This window comes from Pipistrellus kuhlii, unplaced genomic scaffold (assembly GCF_014108245.1).
Source record: "Pipistrellus kuhlii isolate mPipKuh1 unplaced genomic scaffold, mPipKuh1.p scaffold_m20_p_3, whole genome shotgun sequence".
Classification (NCBI taxonomy): Eukaryota; Metazoa; Chordata; class Mammalia; order Chiroptera; family Vespertilionidae; genus Pipistrellus; species Pipistrellus kuhlii.
The window spans coordinates 14,624,481-14,640,837 of record NW_023425529.1 but is presented as its reverse complement, the minus strand read 5'-3'; the positions used below and the strand labels follow the sequence as shown (position 1 = coordinate 14,640,837).

The following is a 16,357-nucleotide window of genomic DNA, read 5'->3' as shown; positions in this document are numbered from 1 at the left end:
TTTCAGATTATCACTGGTATCAGCATATTTGGTTTTGCATACCCAAGAGTGAGAGGCATACTTTCAGGTGTGTGTGTGAAGAGACAATGAGAGAATTTAATAATAAGTTTAAAACCCATCATCATAGTAAAATAAAATCCATCATAATGGGTATGTGACTCTATCATCATAGTAAAATAAAATAAAAATGTGACTATCATCAGAGTAAAATAAATTCCATCATAATAATGGAAATCCATTATAATAATGGGTAAGACAGTGTGTATTTTTCTTAGAGGCATACTAAGCAATATGGAAGTAAAATGACCTGAAATCTACAATTTGTTTTAAAATATTTTAGAAAATAGGAAAATATGTTGCAGAATTTTCTTGGGTAACTTTTGAGTCTGGATGATGAATATGCAGTTTCATTATATTATTCACTCTAATTTTAAGTATATTTCAATTTTTACTCAAAGTATTTTATTAATAAAAGTTTGTATTAAAAGTAGAAGGAAGTTAGGTGTCACACTGAGTAAAACACTGAAAACCTGTGTATGGTTATGGTCTTTGAATTCTTAAATTATATTTTAATAATAAAAAATAAAAATAATGGTACAAACAGGCATATTTTGTTGTATTTCAATGAACTCAGAGCAGGTCAAGATCATACCAAAAAAAAGCCACTAGCTTTCCCCACAATAACTATTTTTAGAAATGTACCTTCTTACTTAATTAGTTCAGTGCCATTTAGAATTTGCACTCATATGGCTATTAAAAGGTAAAAATCCAGTTACAAATAAAAATTTTAAATTAATTTCTCAAATTTTTATTATATACCAATAACAAAATAAAATAGAAACCACCCCAATCTCTCCAAACAAACATAAAAAACACACAAAACACCTGCCTCCACCCTAGCTGGTTTTGCTCAGTGGATAGAGCATTGGCCTGTGGACTGAAGTATCCAGGATTCAATTCCAATCAAGGGCCAATGCTGAGGTTGCAGGCTTGATCCCTAGTAGGGAGCATGCAGGAGACAGATTAATGATTCTCATTATTGATGTCTGTCTCTCTCTCTTAAAAAGACAAACAAAAAACAAACAAACAAACAAAAAACCCTGCCTCAGTTATCTCTAATATTCTACCACAGCTACCTAACATTTATTTAAGTTACTACATGTCAGTTAACTATGTTAAATAAATGTTTTTCAAATGTCATCATATCTTTTCCTCAAAGCCACCCCATGAAATATATATTGGGTCTTATCCATACCCTCATTCCAACATCATCACTCACCATCACCATTTACAGATAAGAAAACTGAGGATTTGAAATGTTAGATAATTTGTTTTAGATAACAGCTATATACGAAATAGGTTGGTATCAGACCAAGTGTGACTAAGGGTTGCACCCTTCACCACAATGTCATCTCTGGCCTCTATTCGTGTTCTCTGAAGAACTATATTATAAAAACATACGCTCAGGCTTCTAAGCAAATGTTCATAAAATATTCCCACCCCTCTTTCCTCTCTCCCTCCCCACTGTTTCACTGGAAGAGGTAACAGAAAGCAGAGAGGCAGATGGCTAATTTGAGAATTGCCATCTGATTTTTCTGGAGCTCTGAGAGTATGTGGAATGTGATTTGACTGTGTAAATCATGTCACATATGCTGTCCTCTCTGGTGTGGGTTTCTGGCTCTCTTTTGTGTGGGTTTCTGCCAGAACAATGTTTACCAGCTCTTGATAACACATTTCTCACAGACCACACACATTTGCTGCAGCACCGAGTAAAGGCATTCTAGCTCTTTGTTTGCAACATGGTTAGCAAAAGAATCAGCAGTTTCCTCAGGTCAAAAAAAAAGTTAAATTTCATAATGGAATGGGCACATTGCCTGAAAGCAAATTTATAATTAATAAGTACAATTTTCCCACTGATTGAGATGAAGTTCCAAGAGGAAAAACATTCCAATAGAAGGGATTGCTGATGAGTTAGGCCTTGTTACACCATTTACTACTTGTGGTAACTAGACATGCCACTCTAAGGTACAAAGGCCACATTGCTTCAATTGAATTAATGTGAGTAACATTTACTGGAAACTTACTAAGAGTCAGCTACTGAGTACAAAAATATACCTCATTTATAAGGGCTTACATGTAATTGAGACACAGAATCAAGTAATTACTATATGATATAATAAATGCAAGGAAGATAAAGAACACAGAAGTACTAGTAAAATTACCTTCTGTAAGTAGCAGGGAAGACTGCAGAGGTGATGACTAAGATAGGCTGGGAAGAATTCTAAGAGTTCGACAGAAACTCTTTAGTCTCTCTGTGCACCTTATTCAGTCTCCTGGCTTTGGTTCTCCTCTCTACTTTGATGATTCCCAAATATATGCCTCTAGTCCAGCTTCCTTCTGACATTCAGATATTTACACAAACTGTCTCCGTGATGGCTCCATTTTGATGACTCATAGGCATCTCACCTTCACTGTGTACATCTGAAACTAAATTCCTGATCTCTCCACCAAAGCTGCTCCTCCCTGTGTTTCCTGTCACAGTGAATGGCGCCACTACCCAATACAATGGACAAACTGGAGCTCATGCTCACTCTCTTTCTCATCCTTTATGTCCAATTACGCATCTCCTTTAGTTTCCCCTCCCAAACCATTCTCCACACAGCAACCAGACACTCCTTTTAAAATGCCAGTCTAATCTCATCATCCCTTTGTATAACCACATGTGTCAAACACAAGGCCCGCGGGCCAAATCCGTCCCGCCAGGCCTTGCAATGTGGCCCGCACCGTGCTGTCATCACTGCACTCCGCTGCGTTTCCATCACAATGACAGTTTATGACTGTTCAGTAAACCATTCGGCCCGCGATTTAGGCTGGATTTTAGATTTTGGCCCCTTCTCTGATTGAGTTCGACACCCCTAGTATAAACCTTTCGGTGGCTTCCTGTGGCTCTTAGGCTAAAGACCCAAGTCTACAAGATGGTTCCATGAAACCTCCCTCCCTCTCTCCAGGCTTATCGTGGGTCCCTCTCATTCTCTACGTTCATGCCCCACTGACCTTTCAGTTCTTTGAATGTGCCACGCTCCTTTTCACCTTAGTTCACACTGTTCCTAATGCCTGGGAGTCTCTTCCTTTCCTCTGCCTAGCTATCCAACTCCCCTTTATGCTTTACAATGAAATAGATATAGCAGGTCTTAGGGAAGCTAACCCTGACTGCTCATTCTCCGCCAAATCTTGTTCAAGTTCCCTTGTTTTACAGCCTCACATCTCCTGGTAGTGATTGTGTTAATATTTGCTTAGCATGAGTCTTCCCTAATGGACTACAAGCTTCGGGAGAGAAGAGTCATTTAAATTCTCCACAGTATCCCCAATGCCTGGCTCAAAGCAGAGACTCATATGATTTATTGAACAAAGTGATGAGTTCCAGGAAGAGGCAGCCTATGCAAGGCAGAAGGATGTGAAGTAGGCTGGTGTGCATAGAGAACCATAAGCAGATCCATGCTGATGAGCATGCCAGGTTTTCATAGGGTGGGTTATACAGTATCTGCCTCATTGTGGTTGGTGTATTCAGAAGGAGAGCATGGCATTCACTATGTGTTAATTTCCCTTCCCCCATGCCACCTTAATCCTACCTTGGAGACTTATTTTTCACCTTTGTCAATAACTTCCCACTTTTATCATTTCTCCTGCATATCCTGCATTCAATCCATCAGCAATCCTATTGGCTATACCTGCTTCTGACCACTTTATACCACGCTAGTCCAAGACTCTGTCGTCTACAGCCTCTTATCTGGTCTTCCAACTTCTACTCTAGGCTCCAGTGGTCTACCTTCTACAAAGCAGCCAGTGTGCTCTTTTTAAAAATGTAAATTAAACCAGATCAATTCTTAGCTTAAAACCCTCAGATGGTTTTCCACCATACTGAAAAATTACCTTTCTAAAGTCTAGGAGGCCAATCTGGGAGAACATGAACATTCAGATATTTATCTGATAGAAAACTGAAGGAAGATTTACCATCATTTCCTGAATTGTTTAATCTTTAATAAAATAGAAATATGTTTTTACCAAAGCACATTTTTTTAGTTATAAAATTTAAGTACAATTAAAATTTTGAATTTCCTATGGGCATTTTCTCTTTGGATCTTTGAAAATCACTTTCTTGATTTTAAGAACCAAGCTTAAGTATTTGCAAGGAGTCTGATATACTGGGGCTTAATGTTCTTTGCACTTTTGCTCAAACTGAAAAAAAAGAAAGGAAGGGAAGAGGAAGGAAGAACAGAAAGGAGGGAGGGAGGGATGCGGGCAGAGAGAAGGTCACAGTGCTAGCTGAAACTGGGAAGCATCTGACAAATCCTGAAGAGAGGTATTTATCTTCTGTCATTCTGACATCTGGTGTCTGGCAGCAGTGGCCATTCCCTTTCAGAAAAGTGACATGACTAAGGGAGCTGGCTGCTCTTGTATTCCTCTGATTTTGGTCTGAGTCCTTGACATGTGGCATAGGCAATATTATTATGGTTAAAAGCATAAATTAAGTGTCAGATACACCTATGTTCACATTTTAGTCCACTGCTTACTAGTTACGTAAACTTGGACATGTTTGCACGCTCCATTTTCCTTATATGGAAGGTCAAGACAATACAAACTCCACTAGTTATCACAGAAATTAAAAAAGAAAATGAATATAAAACCTTTACAACCATGCCTAATGCAGAAAAAATGTGTGGTACCAGTTATGACTCAAGCTTCTACTAAGACCCTAACTGACTTCAGTGATTTGGACACAGCTATGAGCAGGCTGCCTGGGTTCAAATCCTGACCCTAAATCCTGGCCCTGATAACCTGATAGCCGGATGGCTTTTCTCACCATTAAATGGGCGTGATGGTCGTCACTTACCTTGAAGGCTGTTGAGAAGATTTAATGAATTAATGCACATAAAGTGCTTAGGATAGAGACTGGTACAGTATAAATGCTACTAAAGTAATTGCTACCACTTTTATTACATCAAAGTTTGGTGGTCTGAGAGCTGCCCAGACTCACTGTCCAAATCCAGCCGTAGAGCACACTGTGGCTGCTATCTCTCCCTTCACCTGTCAAACCCTGCCAAACACCCACTCTGCCACTTGGCCAATAACTCAATAATGTATATTTCTGCTTATACAGCTTCGGGGTTTCTTTAGGACTTTATTTACATACGATATTACAGCTTTACTTATACATAAGCACCAAAGGTTCTAATTAAGGCAATGCTGTATTATAAATAACAACAGATTTAAAAGCAAAAAACTTCTATTTGTATGTGACTCTGCCAATTATGTAACTTTAAGATAGAAACTCAACTTTTCTGTAACTTAGTCTTCCTCATCTTTAGTGAGTTGGCACCTATCAGTAGATTTATGTCCTTTCAATGTTAGGTGAAAACTTCTAGTAAAAGATTCAAAGCACTAGATGGTTTAATTAATTAATTAATTAATTAATTAATTTTTACTTTCTTTTTATTGTTGACACTATTACAGATGTTCTCATTTTCTCCCCAACTGCGTTTGATCCCTCCTTCCCTCTGGCCATCTACACACTGTGGCCTGTGTCTACACACTGTGGCTTATGCATATATATTCTTTGGCTAATCCTATCACCTTCTTTGTTTTTAAAAATGTGTTGAAATAGCCGAGACTGGTTTGGCTCAATGGATAGAGCGTCGGCTTGGGGACTGAAGGGACCCGGGTTCGATTCCGGTCAAGGGCATGTACCTTGGCTGCGGGCATATCCCCAGTAGGGGGTGTGCAAGAGGCAGCTGATCGATGACTCTCTCTCATCGATGTTTCTATCTCTCTATCTCTCTCCCTTCCTCTCTGTACAAAATCAATAAAATATATTTTTTTAAAAATGTGTTGAAATATTCACTTTTAAAAAATGATCAGCAAAGCATTTTTCTGCATTATTATTCTATTCAGAGGAGCATTTTTTGTGGGTTATTTTTTTATTGATTATGGTCTCACATAATTGTCCTTATTCACCCATTCCCATCCCAAACCCCTCCCTAGATATGCCCCAACCCCCATTGTCCATGGCCATATGTATGCACATAAGTCCTTTGGTTGATCTCTTCCCCTTACCCCCCTCCTCCCTTACTTTCCCTCTGAGGTTTGAGAGTCTGATCGCTGGTTCTCTTTCTCTGGGTCTGACGACGCCTCGCCATACCAGCAGACAGCACCTGCGTATTGCTGAAGGATGCCCAGGACCAAACCAGAGACGGACGGACCTGCATTACCACCATTTGTCCACCAACCAGATCTGAAATATCATGGCTGCATGTATACATAAGGAACTATCTGGCATTGAAATTGGGACTCAAAAGAACTGTTGGCCCAGAAAGGAACTCACTACAGACTGATTCATTTGCCTCTCAGAGGAACATTTTTATCTGTGTGCTTCTGGCCCTTTGTTGGATTCATTCAGTCTCAGACATTTTATCTACATGGTAAACCAAGAGATACCTGCATGGTATTCAGAAAGAAAAGAAGGGGGAAATGGTAAGTCTAGTAGTTAACATAAGTGTAAAAAAAGGCTGGAGATGGCTGACTCTATAATACTGGCAAATGCTCATCTACAGAGTTTTTCAATTTACCTGGCTGAGAGAATGAAGGAACGTTCTACACTCTCAATCTGTAGTTCATTCTGATACGCTTCTTGGGTAGGTTTTTTTACCTGGAAGAAAGCAAACAATTTGAGCAAACTTATCTTCTTGAAAATCTTATCTGTGAAGCATAGTTAGAATTGCCCAGTGACCCAGTTGCTGACATCCACCACCAACCTTCATTTATTTACAGCTTTATCACTGCTTTCCCTCACCTACTCTCTGCTACAGATGAATTTATTTTTATTTTTAATATATTTTTATTGATTTCAGGGAGGAAGGGAGAGAGAGAAAGAGAAAGAGAAAAACATCAATGATGAGAAAGAATCAATGATCAGTTGCCTCCTGCTCACCTCACACTGGGGATTGAGCCTGCAATCCAGGCATGTGCCCCGACTGGGCAGAAGCCCAACTAGTGTGGCTCAGTGGTTGAGCACTGAAGTATAAATCAAGAGGTCATGGTTCAATTCCCAATTGGGAAACATGCCCAGGTTGCAGATTCAATCCCCAGTGTGGGGCATTTAGGAGGCAACTGATCAGTCATTCTCTCTCATCACTGATGTGGTTTTTTTTTTAATTAAATTATTATCTGTGTACATATCTTACCATTCCCCCCCCCCACAATCATTGATGTTTATATCTCTTTCCCCCTCTCCCTTATTCTCTGAAATAAATGAAAATATATTTAAGTATGGAGTTTCCTCAAAAAACTAAAACTGGAACTCCCATTTGACCCAGTGATCCTACTTCTAGGAATATATCCCAAGAAACTAGACACATCAATCAGAAAAGATATATGCACACCTATGTTCATAGCAGCACAATTTACAATAGCTAAGATCTGGAAACAGCCGAAGAGCCCATTAATAGATGAGTGGATTAAAAAACTATGGTCATTAACACGATGGAATACTATGCTGCTGTAAAAAAGGAAGGAACTCCTACCATTTGCAACAGCATGGATGGACCTGGAGAGCATTAGGCTAAGTGAAATAAGTCAGTTGGAGAGAGATAAATGTCACATGGTCTCACTCATTTGTGGGACATAATGAACAACATAAACTGATGAACAAAAACAGATCCCGAGACAGAGATTTATCGATCAGACTGTCAAACCTCAGAGGGAAGGCAGGAGAGGGTAGAGGAAAGGGAGGGAGATCAACAAAAGGACTTGTATGCATGCATATAAGCATAACCAATGAACACAGACACTATGGGGGTTAGGGTATGAGCGGGGGGGGGGGGAAGGGAGGACACATATGTAATACCTTAATAAATAAATAAAAGAAAAAAAATATATATATATTTTTTAATAAAATAAAAATAAATACCTATGTACACAAAGGCCCAACTTTTCCATCTTCAGGCCTTGCTCACACTATTCCTCTATCTGGAATGCCTTTCCCCACATCTTAGCATGGCCAAATGTGACCTATTCTTGGTTCTTTCTCCAAAAAGACTTCCCTAATTCTACCTCTTTCCTAGCTGCCATCAATACCTCCACCATGTCCCACCAAAAGCTGCACTCCCAATCAAAAACTTTAACTGTGCCTTTACAGTGGTATTAATTACCTTCTCTTTTATAAGTCTTTATGCATAGTGTATTATCCTCCCTACTAGTTGCTGAGCTCCTGGGGAGACTGGTATAGGAGCAGAAATAAAAAGAATCGTGCTTCCATTTATCTTTATATTTTCCACCAAACCTATTGCCATGTTGTCTATAGTCATTCTCAATAAGTATGTTATGAATAAATTAATGTATAAGTGAACAAATGACAACATGAATGATTAAATGAATACATAAACAATAATACATGGAGAAGAAACATTAAAGATAATTATCTTAGGGAATTTTCTCTAAATATATTTAGGTTAAAACAAAACCTTCCAATAGAAGCACAGACCTTCATTCCAGCCAATGAGAGCATGTTGTTCAGTTTATACATCCCAGACTGTACCGGTGTTGTATACAATAGGGCATCATTAAACTGAAAGTAGAAACATTTCATAGGATGAAGTAAAAGAACAAATTTCATCTACAACGTTATTGATAAGACACAGAAATAAAGAAAACATTACTTCTTCATTAACTCTTTAAAAGCTAATATTATTTCTTTAAAAGCTCTCTGAATAGCCGAAACCGGTTTGGCTCAATGGATAGAGCGTCGGCTTGGGTACTAAGAGGTCCCGGGTCAAGGGCATGTACCTTGGTTGCGGGCATATCCCCAGTAGGGGGTGTGCAAGAGGCAGCTGATCGATGACTCTCTTTCATCGATGTTTCTAACTATCTCTCTCCCTTCCTCTCTATACAAAATCAATAAAATATATTAAAAATAAATAAATAAATAAATAAATAAAATATAAAAGCTCTCTGAATAAATACTTAGGTTCTGCTTACAGAAACTAAAACCACCCAGAATGTTTTATTAAAATATTAAAAAGGCAATTATGAAAAAAATGTGCTTTCCTTCCAAGTTCTGTAGACAGATTTAATGGTTTCTGAATTCTAAATCCCACCAAGGCATTACAATCTGCCTAAATCACATGTGTCAAACACAAGGCCCGCGGGCCAAATCCGTCCCGCCAGGCCTTGCAATGTGGCCCGCACCACGCTGTCATCACTGCACAATTTACAATAGCTAAGCCCGCACCACGCTGTCATCACTGCACAATTTACAATAGCTAAGCCCGCACCACGCTGTCATCACTGCACAATTTACAAACGCACTCTGCTGCGTTTCCATCACAATGACAGTTTATGACTGTTCAGTAAACCATTTGGACCGCGATTTAGGCTGGATTTTAGATTTTGGCCCCTTCTCTGATTGAGTTCGACACCCCTAGCCTAAATAATCGATTGAGTCAATTTTTCCAAGTTAAAAAATGAAATAAACTAAATTCAAAAAGAAAATAATTTTCTGGTTATGCATCTTTGTTTCCTATACTTGAAATGCAAAGAAGCATTAGTCAGTCAAAGATCCCTCTAAAACTGCCATTTGAATGTTCTAATGTACAAATGTCTCCTTTGATTAAGCAATTATGCCGGCCCGGGGATCATCAGGAACACACACAGCCACTTACCAGGAAGAACACTCGGGGCTGCATGTCTTTCCGAGACAGCTTCATCAGAGTTCCTTCTTTGAGAAAAACCTGATTCCAAACAAACACCCATTTAGTCCTACCATCATAACACAACAATATACATATAATTTCCTTTGCAACTTTCTTTCCCCAGATTTTTTTCTCTGGGAGCTGGGCGGACATTATTTTCCTTTTTAAAGCCATGGCTTCTTTCTAAACCCTCTAAGTCATTTAGGAATTGGACAAGGCTGCAGTTTCATAAATCCAATATTGGCCCCAGGGGGACTATGTGGTCTGAAATGTAATTGACCCAGTGTGTACTTTATCCCAAGGCACAGCCGACATCCTGACAATTGCATTTTATAATTTCCCTGAATTCGTTCCCTAGGCCATTTTTGTGCTCTATTAGCAGCAACAAAATACCCATTTTCTCCTTCCCCTCATAATCCTCTCTGACATGAAAGATTTTAATGAAATTGTCTTTAAAGTTGTATGAGGTCAGCTAGTATTACACAATAAAATGATCCTATTCAATCAGAGACTCGGTGGGGTCCCTTGCCATTTCCCTAATTGAATTGGACTTCCTAAGTGACGTAAGTCATGAAGGTTTAGAATGGGTAGAATGAACTTAGTTGACCCACACTGGATCAATGAAGAGTAACAATAACAAATAACCTATTTTCATAACTAAAATGAAAAGTAGTTACAAACTGTGCCTAAAAGCATTACATTAAATTTGCCTAAGATAATCTTAAACACTCACCCGTCCAGGCTGCACGATTTCATGGTGTCCATTTAAGCTGTACTGAATTTGCATAAGTTTTTGGAAGTTGTCCTACAGAAAGAGAACACAGAGCAAATGAAGGACTGGCTCCCAGGTTCAACAGTACACAGCCACTGAAATCAGATACTTACTCCTTGCTTCATGGTGTCATTGGCGTGGTTGGCTACCTCTATAACAACAGCAAGGGCATCTAAAATATGCAGGAACAGAAGGGGCATTTGGTCATTACCAATGAACTGTAACATGAAGCAATTCCAGGCAACAAGATGCTAGTTTACAGCAACCAACTACTACAGGATCTTGGATAACTGGGAATAGGCAAAAATATGGATGATGAGGTTCAATGAGGGGATGGAACAGGCAAAATAGAGAACCTGAGGGGGGGGTGGGGGGGAATGAACCAGACAAAGACTCTAGAGACATGATATACTGCCCTAGCCAGTTTGGCTCTGGATAGAGCATTGGCCTACAGACTGAAGGGTCTCGGGTTCAATTCTAGTCAAGGCACATTCCCAGGTTGCAGGCTCAGTCCCCAATAAGGGCTGTGCAGGAGGCAGCCAATCAATGTTTCTCTCTCATCATTGCTATTTCTATCTCTCCCTTCCTCTCTGAAATCAATAAAAATATATTTTTTTTAAAGAGACATGATATACCATGTGTATCAATGTATGAATGTCAAGGTTGTTTTATGCTGTAACTTGATTATCCTCTTGAAATTTACAAGGATATGGATAGGATTTCATCTGGAAGCTAAGGACCATTCCAGTAGAGACTGCCTCGGGAAATGAGGGATCCTGGGACAGAAACCAGAGGAGAATCAGGGCTCAGCCGCTTTCTTTTTTCTTTTTTCAATATATTTTTATTGATTTCAGAGAAGAAGGGGGAGAGAGAGAAAGAGAGAGAGAGAGAAAGAAAGAGATAGAGAGAGAAACCATCAATAATGAGAGAGAATCATTCATCAGCTGCCTCCTACATGCCCCCTACTGGGGATTGAGCCTGCAACCCGGCTATGTGCCCTTGACCAAATCGAACCCGGGACCCTTTAGTCCCCAGGACGATGCTCTATCCACTGAATCTAACCAGCTGCCTTCTCTTAGTCTTATCCCACTAGGAAAAATGTCACATGCAAGCATACTAGACCTTAGGAAATTGCATCCATTACTTTGTAAACTGGGTTATTTAGCTTCATCTGTATTTCATTCTTTTTATTAATCCCTTGTCGTTAGAAAAGTGATTTTGACTGCTCCAGTCTTATCAGCTTTGTAACTAGCTATAAAAAGAAGTCTGAACTTCATCTTCTTTGGGGCTACAGTTGTTCTCGACCCACGACAGTAGTGTTCCCCAAGGGACATTTGGACATGTGTAAGGATAATTTTTGGTTGTCACATGATTGGGAAGGTCCTCTAGCCTTTAGTGGGTAGGAGCCAGGGATGCTAAACATTCTATACTCCTAATTAGAAAATCCCACAAAGGTTATTCCAGACAATATAACAGTAGGACTCCCACTGAGAAAAACTGGTAGTGTTAAAAAGGGGATATGCCCTCCTGAGGCTGGTAAAGCAGGAACAATAATCACCAACAAAAAGACAATGAAAAAATACACAAAAGATCAATCATTGTAAAAGGGTTGAGGATTTTTTGATGCAACTTCTATAACCTACCAAGAGATTCTCTTTCTGGTATCAATCCTGGGGGTTTCTATATTTTTTAAATATAAGCTCATTTCTATCACCATTATTAAGGAAAGCAGTATTTTCCTCCAACCATAAATCAAACTGCATTGCACCTGACACTCATCACCCCAGATATTCAGGAGATGGTCCTGATGGTCCTGGGCATCATCTCCTTTCTGGCTGCTTGAAGGGCAAGTGGGCAGGGAGAGAAGGTTTTGGATGAAAGGATAAAGCTGTTGTTGTCTGGGCACCTGAATTCCAAACTCTGCATTCTCCCACCCAGTCTGTAATTCTACTCCCCAGGTCATTCCTTTAAGAGGCCCTGGTGACTCTGCTACTTTAACTCTTTTGCCTGCCTTCCAGAGGTATAGCGGTCGCATTTCCCCTCACCATCGGCAACCTCGTTTATAACTGCTCCCATTTTACTGCGGTGCATCTGGCCACACAGTGCACTTCACTATTCACTGCTTATTCTAATTCAGTTTTTGCTCAAGTGTGTACTTTTCCTTTAAAAAAGCTCTTTCATCTCTGTTTTTTATATTTGTTTTATCTGTAGAATAGAGGTAATAATTCACTGTCTTTTGAGGGCAGAGGCCCTGGAAGAGATGTTTTTTTAAGGCTCTTCTTGTTAAGATCTGTTTAAAAATTTTATTTTCATGAGAGAGATTCTGACCTGGAATGCCCACCCTTGCTCTACCTACCCTTCATCTCCCCTCCAGCCCCACTTCTCTCTAAGCAGAGCTCTGCCTCTTCAACCTTCACACTTTTCTCCCTCTTCCAAAGGATTCTGTACTGTTCAGTGCATCCTAAATGTACAGCTATCTACTCTTTCTTTGTCTGCTGGGCAGGCTTTTTCCTTCAACTAGATATGTTCACTGAATGCAAGACACATGTCATATTTCCCACTCCAAACTTTTCCTTTTAAAAAAAAAAAAAAGCACCTTTAAAAACATAACACTTGCAAATAGAAGATGTTAGAGAAGAAGAAGTAAAGTAATTAAGAGAATAAATAAGAATTTCTACAAAATGGATTAAAAACCTGTTCGGCTTTATAATCAGAAACTGTAAAGGATAGCCCTGGCTGGTTTGGCTCAGTGGATAGAATGTTAGCCTGGGAACTGAAAGGTTCCCGGTTTGATTCTGGTCAAGGGCACATGCCTGGGTTGTGGGCTCGATCCCCAGTGGGGAACTTGTAGGAGGCAGCCGATCCACCATGATTCTTTCTCATCATGGATGTTTCTCTCTCTCTCTTCCTCTCCCTTTCTCTCTGAAATCCAAAAAATATATATATATATATATATATAAAAAAATATATATATATATACATATATATACACATATATATATATATTTAAATGTAAAGGATAACACATGAATATGATAAAAATTCATAAAAGTAATGGGATGGACATGGACTTTTATAATGTGTTTCTGCCAATCAGAATGAGAAATATATCTATGACATTTGAAAAAAATGGAAATAAACAGAAACACCAGAAGTAACAGAAGAAATCCTGTGTGTGTTTGTGTGTGTGTATATTTCTTACACACACACACACACACACACACTATGGATTATCCCATGAATATCAATGAGTCCATTGTACCGTAATGGACTACTCCCTTTTTTAAGTACCACTGGGCATGAGGGGTAGAGGGCGGGGTAAGGCTACTGCCCATCATTACTCAGTCCCAGAACTATATGCTATTTTTTATGTTATCCCTGATTTGTGTAGTTTGGTCACTTCATGAACTCATGACTTTAAATGCAGATTAACTGGTTCAACCCCTGCTGTGAAAGCAGAGGGCATCTAGAGGAGAACTGACATCTGGCCAGGGTGACAGCACAGGAGGATGGAGTTCCCTGACCCAGCATGCTGGGTGATAACTCAGGAGGCTGGCTCCCATGGCCAGCTCACCCTGGGCCACACTTGTCCCTAAACTATTACCCACATCCAGCTCCCCTGTACCACTTCATCTAGTTCTATTTTAACCTGCCCAAAATAGTGTCTTGAGAAAAAGAAAAGGCTTCTTATAAATAAAAGAGTTTTGTTATATTTTTAATTTCTTGGTCTAAACATAACATAAAAACTTCAATAATATATAAGACCACAAAAGTTTTTACCTTGAGTGTCTCTGTAATCTCTAGAGTCTTCTAAAAGATTTTTCAAATAATCTAGAAATGGAAAAAAAAAATGACAGTATTTAGTGCAATAAAGCAGTAAGGGGGAAATCACTTGTCCTTTTTAACTAAATACTTCAGTCATTCTTGTTGGTTAAGATACATGCTGGTCCAGTTTGTGCCAACTTTCTAAAGTGTGAAAGAATAAAGTCCCAAGGACAATTTGAAATCAGGACACGGAAAGGAGCCTCAGAGGTCACACCAGTCATTTCAGAGACCAGGAACCAGGTTGCTGAGGGCAGGGTCTCACCCAAGTCACACAACCTCTTTGTGCTGAGCCAGGACTGGAACCCAGGTCTCCCGATGCCCAGTTCAGGTCTTCTACACATGAAATACCTTAACCTCAAGATCAGATGTACATCCAATACAAAATTCCAAGCGCTAATAGGTTGAATGCTTAAGGAACTCTTAGGTTTGTCCATCTAGATCTAACAACATCAGAACACCAGAAGAATGCAATACACTAGACCAGTGGCTTTTCAAATGGGGTGAATTTGGCTCGCAGGGGTCATTTGGAAATGTCTGGAGATATTTCTGATTGTTACAACTGGGGAAAAAGGGGTCCCTGGCATCTACTGATTAGAGGTCAGGGGTGCTGCTAAGCATCCTACAAATGCACAGGACGGCCCCACAACAAAGAATTGTCTGACCCAAAATGTCAACACGGCTGCAATTGAGAAAACTGATCTAGATGAAAAAGGTCTGTAAATGAGCGACATAGTTTATGGCGGTTCTTAAAATATGGAAAGAAATTAAGGCAATAGGTTGTAGTTAATAAAACTTTATCCAGCTGAAACCGGTTTGGCTCATTGGATAGAGCTTTGGCCTGCGTACTGAAAGGTCCCAGGTTCGATTCCGGTCAAGGGCAATCTAGAAATGGAAAAAAAATAATCCACAAGGAGCTTTGAGTCAAATGAAAACAAAAATGTTTTCATTTGTTCATCCCCCCAGTAGGGGATGTGCAGGAGGCAGCTGACTGATGTTTCTCTCTCATCAATGTTTCTAGTTCTCTATCCCTTTCCCTTTTCTCTGTAAAAAATCAATAAAATATATATATATATATATTTTAAAAATCTTTAAACAAAAGAAATATAATAGGATTTTGAGGTAATACTTTCTTATCTGTTGAGAAATGTTGAATGGCTTCTCCTTATCCATCAAATTAACATAAATTCCATCCCCTGGAATTTAAAGTCCCCCACTACATGATCCCTATTGACTTTCTGATTTTCTCTCTTGCTACTGCCCAACACAGGCTCTTTGTTCTTACAAAGTTTGATTCTGCACAATTCCTTAAACGCTGCCCATGTGTTCTCCGACTCCATACTTTTTGTCTCTGATGTTCCCTTTTTCTGAATCCTTCCTCTGTCTCTACATATAAAAATTCTCCTCATATTCTTCAAGGCTCATTTCAAATTCCTCTTCTCCTACTAAACTTTCCACTTAAAGGAAATATTCTCTCCCTTTGAATAATACATTACACGACAGTTACTCATTTTATGCCTTTAATCATTTTTGTTTTCATTTGACTCAAAGCTCCTTGTGGGCAGGACCCACATCTGATTCATCTTTCTATCTCTCATAGCACTTACCCAGGACTTTTGCACAAGGGAGAACATATGCTTAGAATTTTTTTAAATGACTTTTTCTCAGACAGAACTGTCTTAGTTTAGGTAAACAGCAATGAAGGCTGAAATTAATCCTAATGGCAATGGGAGTTGAGAAAATGAGAGGAGGAAAGGCATGTTAAGTAAGAGACTGAATGCATTTTTATCAGAATCAACCTCCATTAACAATATCACGGACTATATCATATTTCATCCCAGTGTTTTATGAAATCATGCTGAAAGGCACAAAGGGAAATTTGGGTGCCAGTGCCAGCTTTTCAAATGTAATACATGACATAAATACACATAACCAAGTGTTGAAATTCTGTGCATCTTTGAGGCAGTAATCCAAGAACCTGTGTGAGTCTAGACATGCAGCACTGGCAGGAAGCCATAGG

The 16,357-nt window shown here is 39.2% G+C and overlaps 1 protein-coding gene across 1 annotated transcript in view; it reads right to left on the bottom strand.

The window, feature by feature from the left end:
* The window catches only part of FGD6 (FYVE, RhoGEF and PH domain containing 6), a 114,263-nt gene that overhangs the window by 13,428 nt on the left and 84,478 nt on the right, over positions 1-16,357 (bottom strand). The window contains 6 exon segments of the mRNA XM_036458691.2: positions 6,624-6,703; positions 8,537-8,620; positions 9,714-9,782; positions 10,477-10,548; positions 10,629-10,687; positions 14,296-14,346. Coding sequence (XP_036314584.1) covers positions 6,624-6,703; positions 8,537-8,620; positions 9,714-9,782; positions 10,477-10,548; positions 10,629-10,687; positions 14,296-14,346 — 415 coding nt within the window.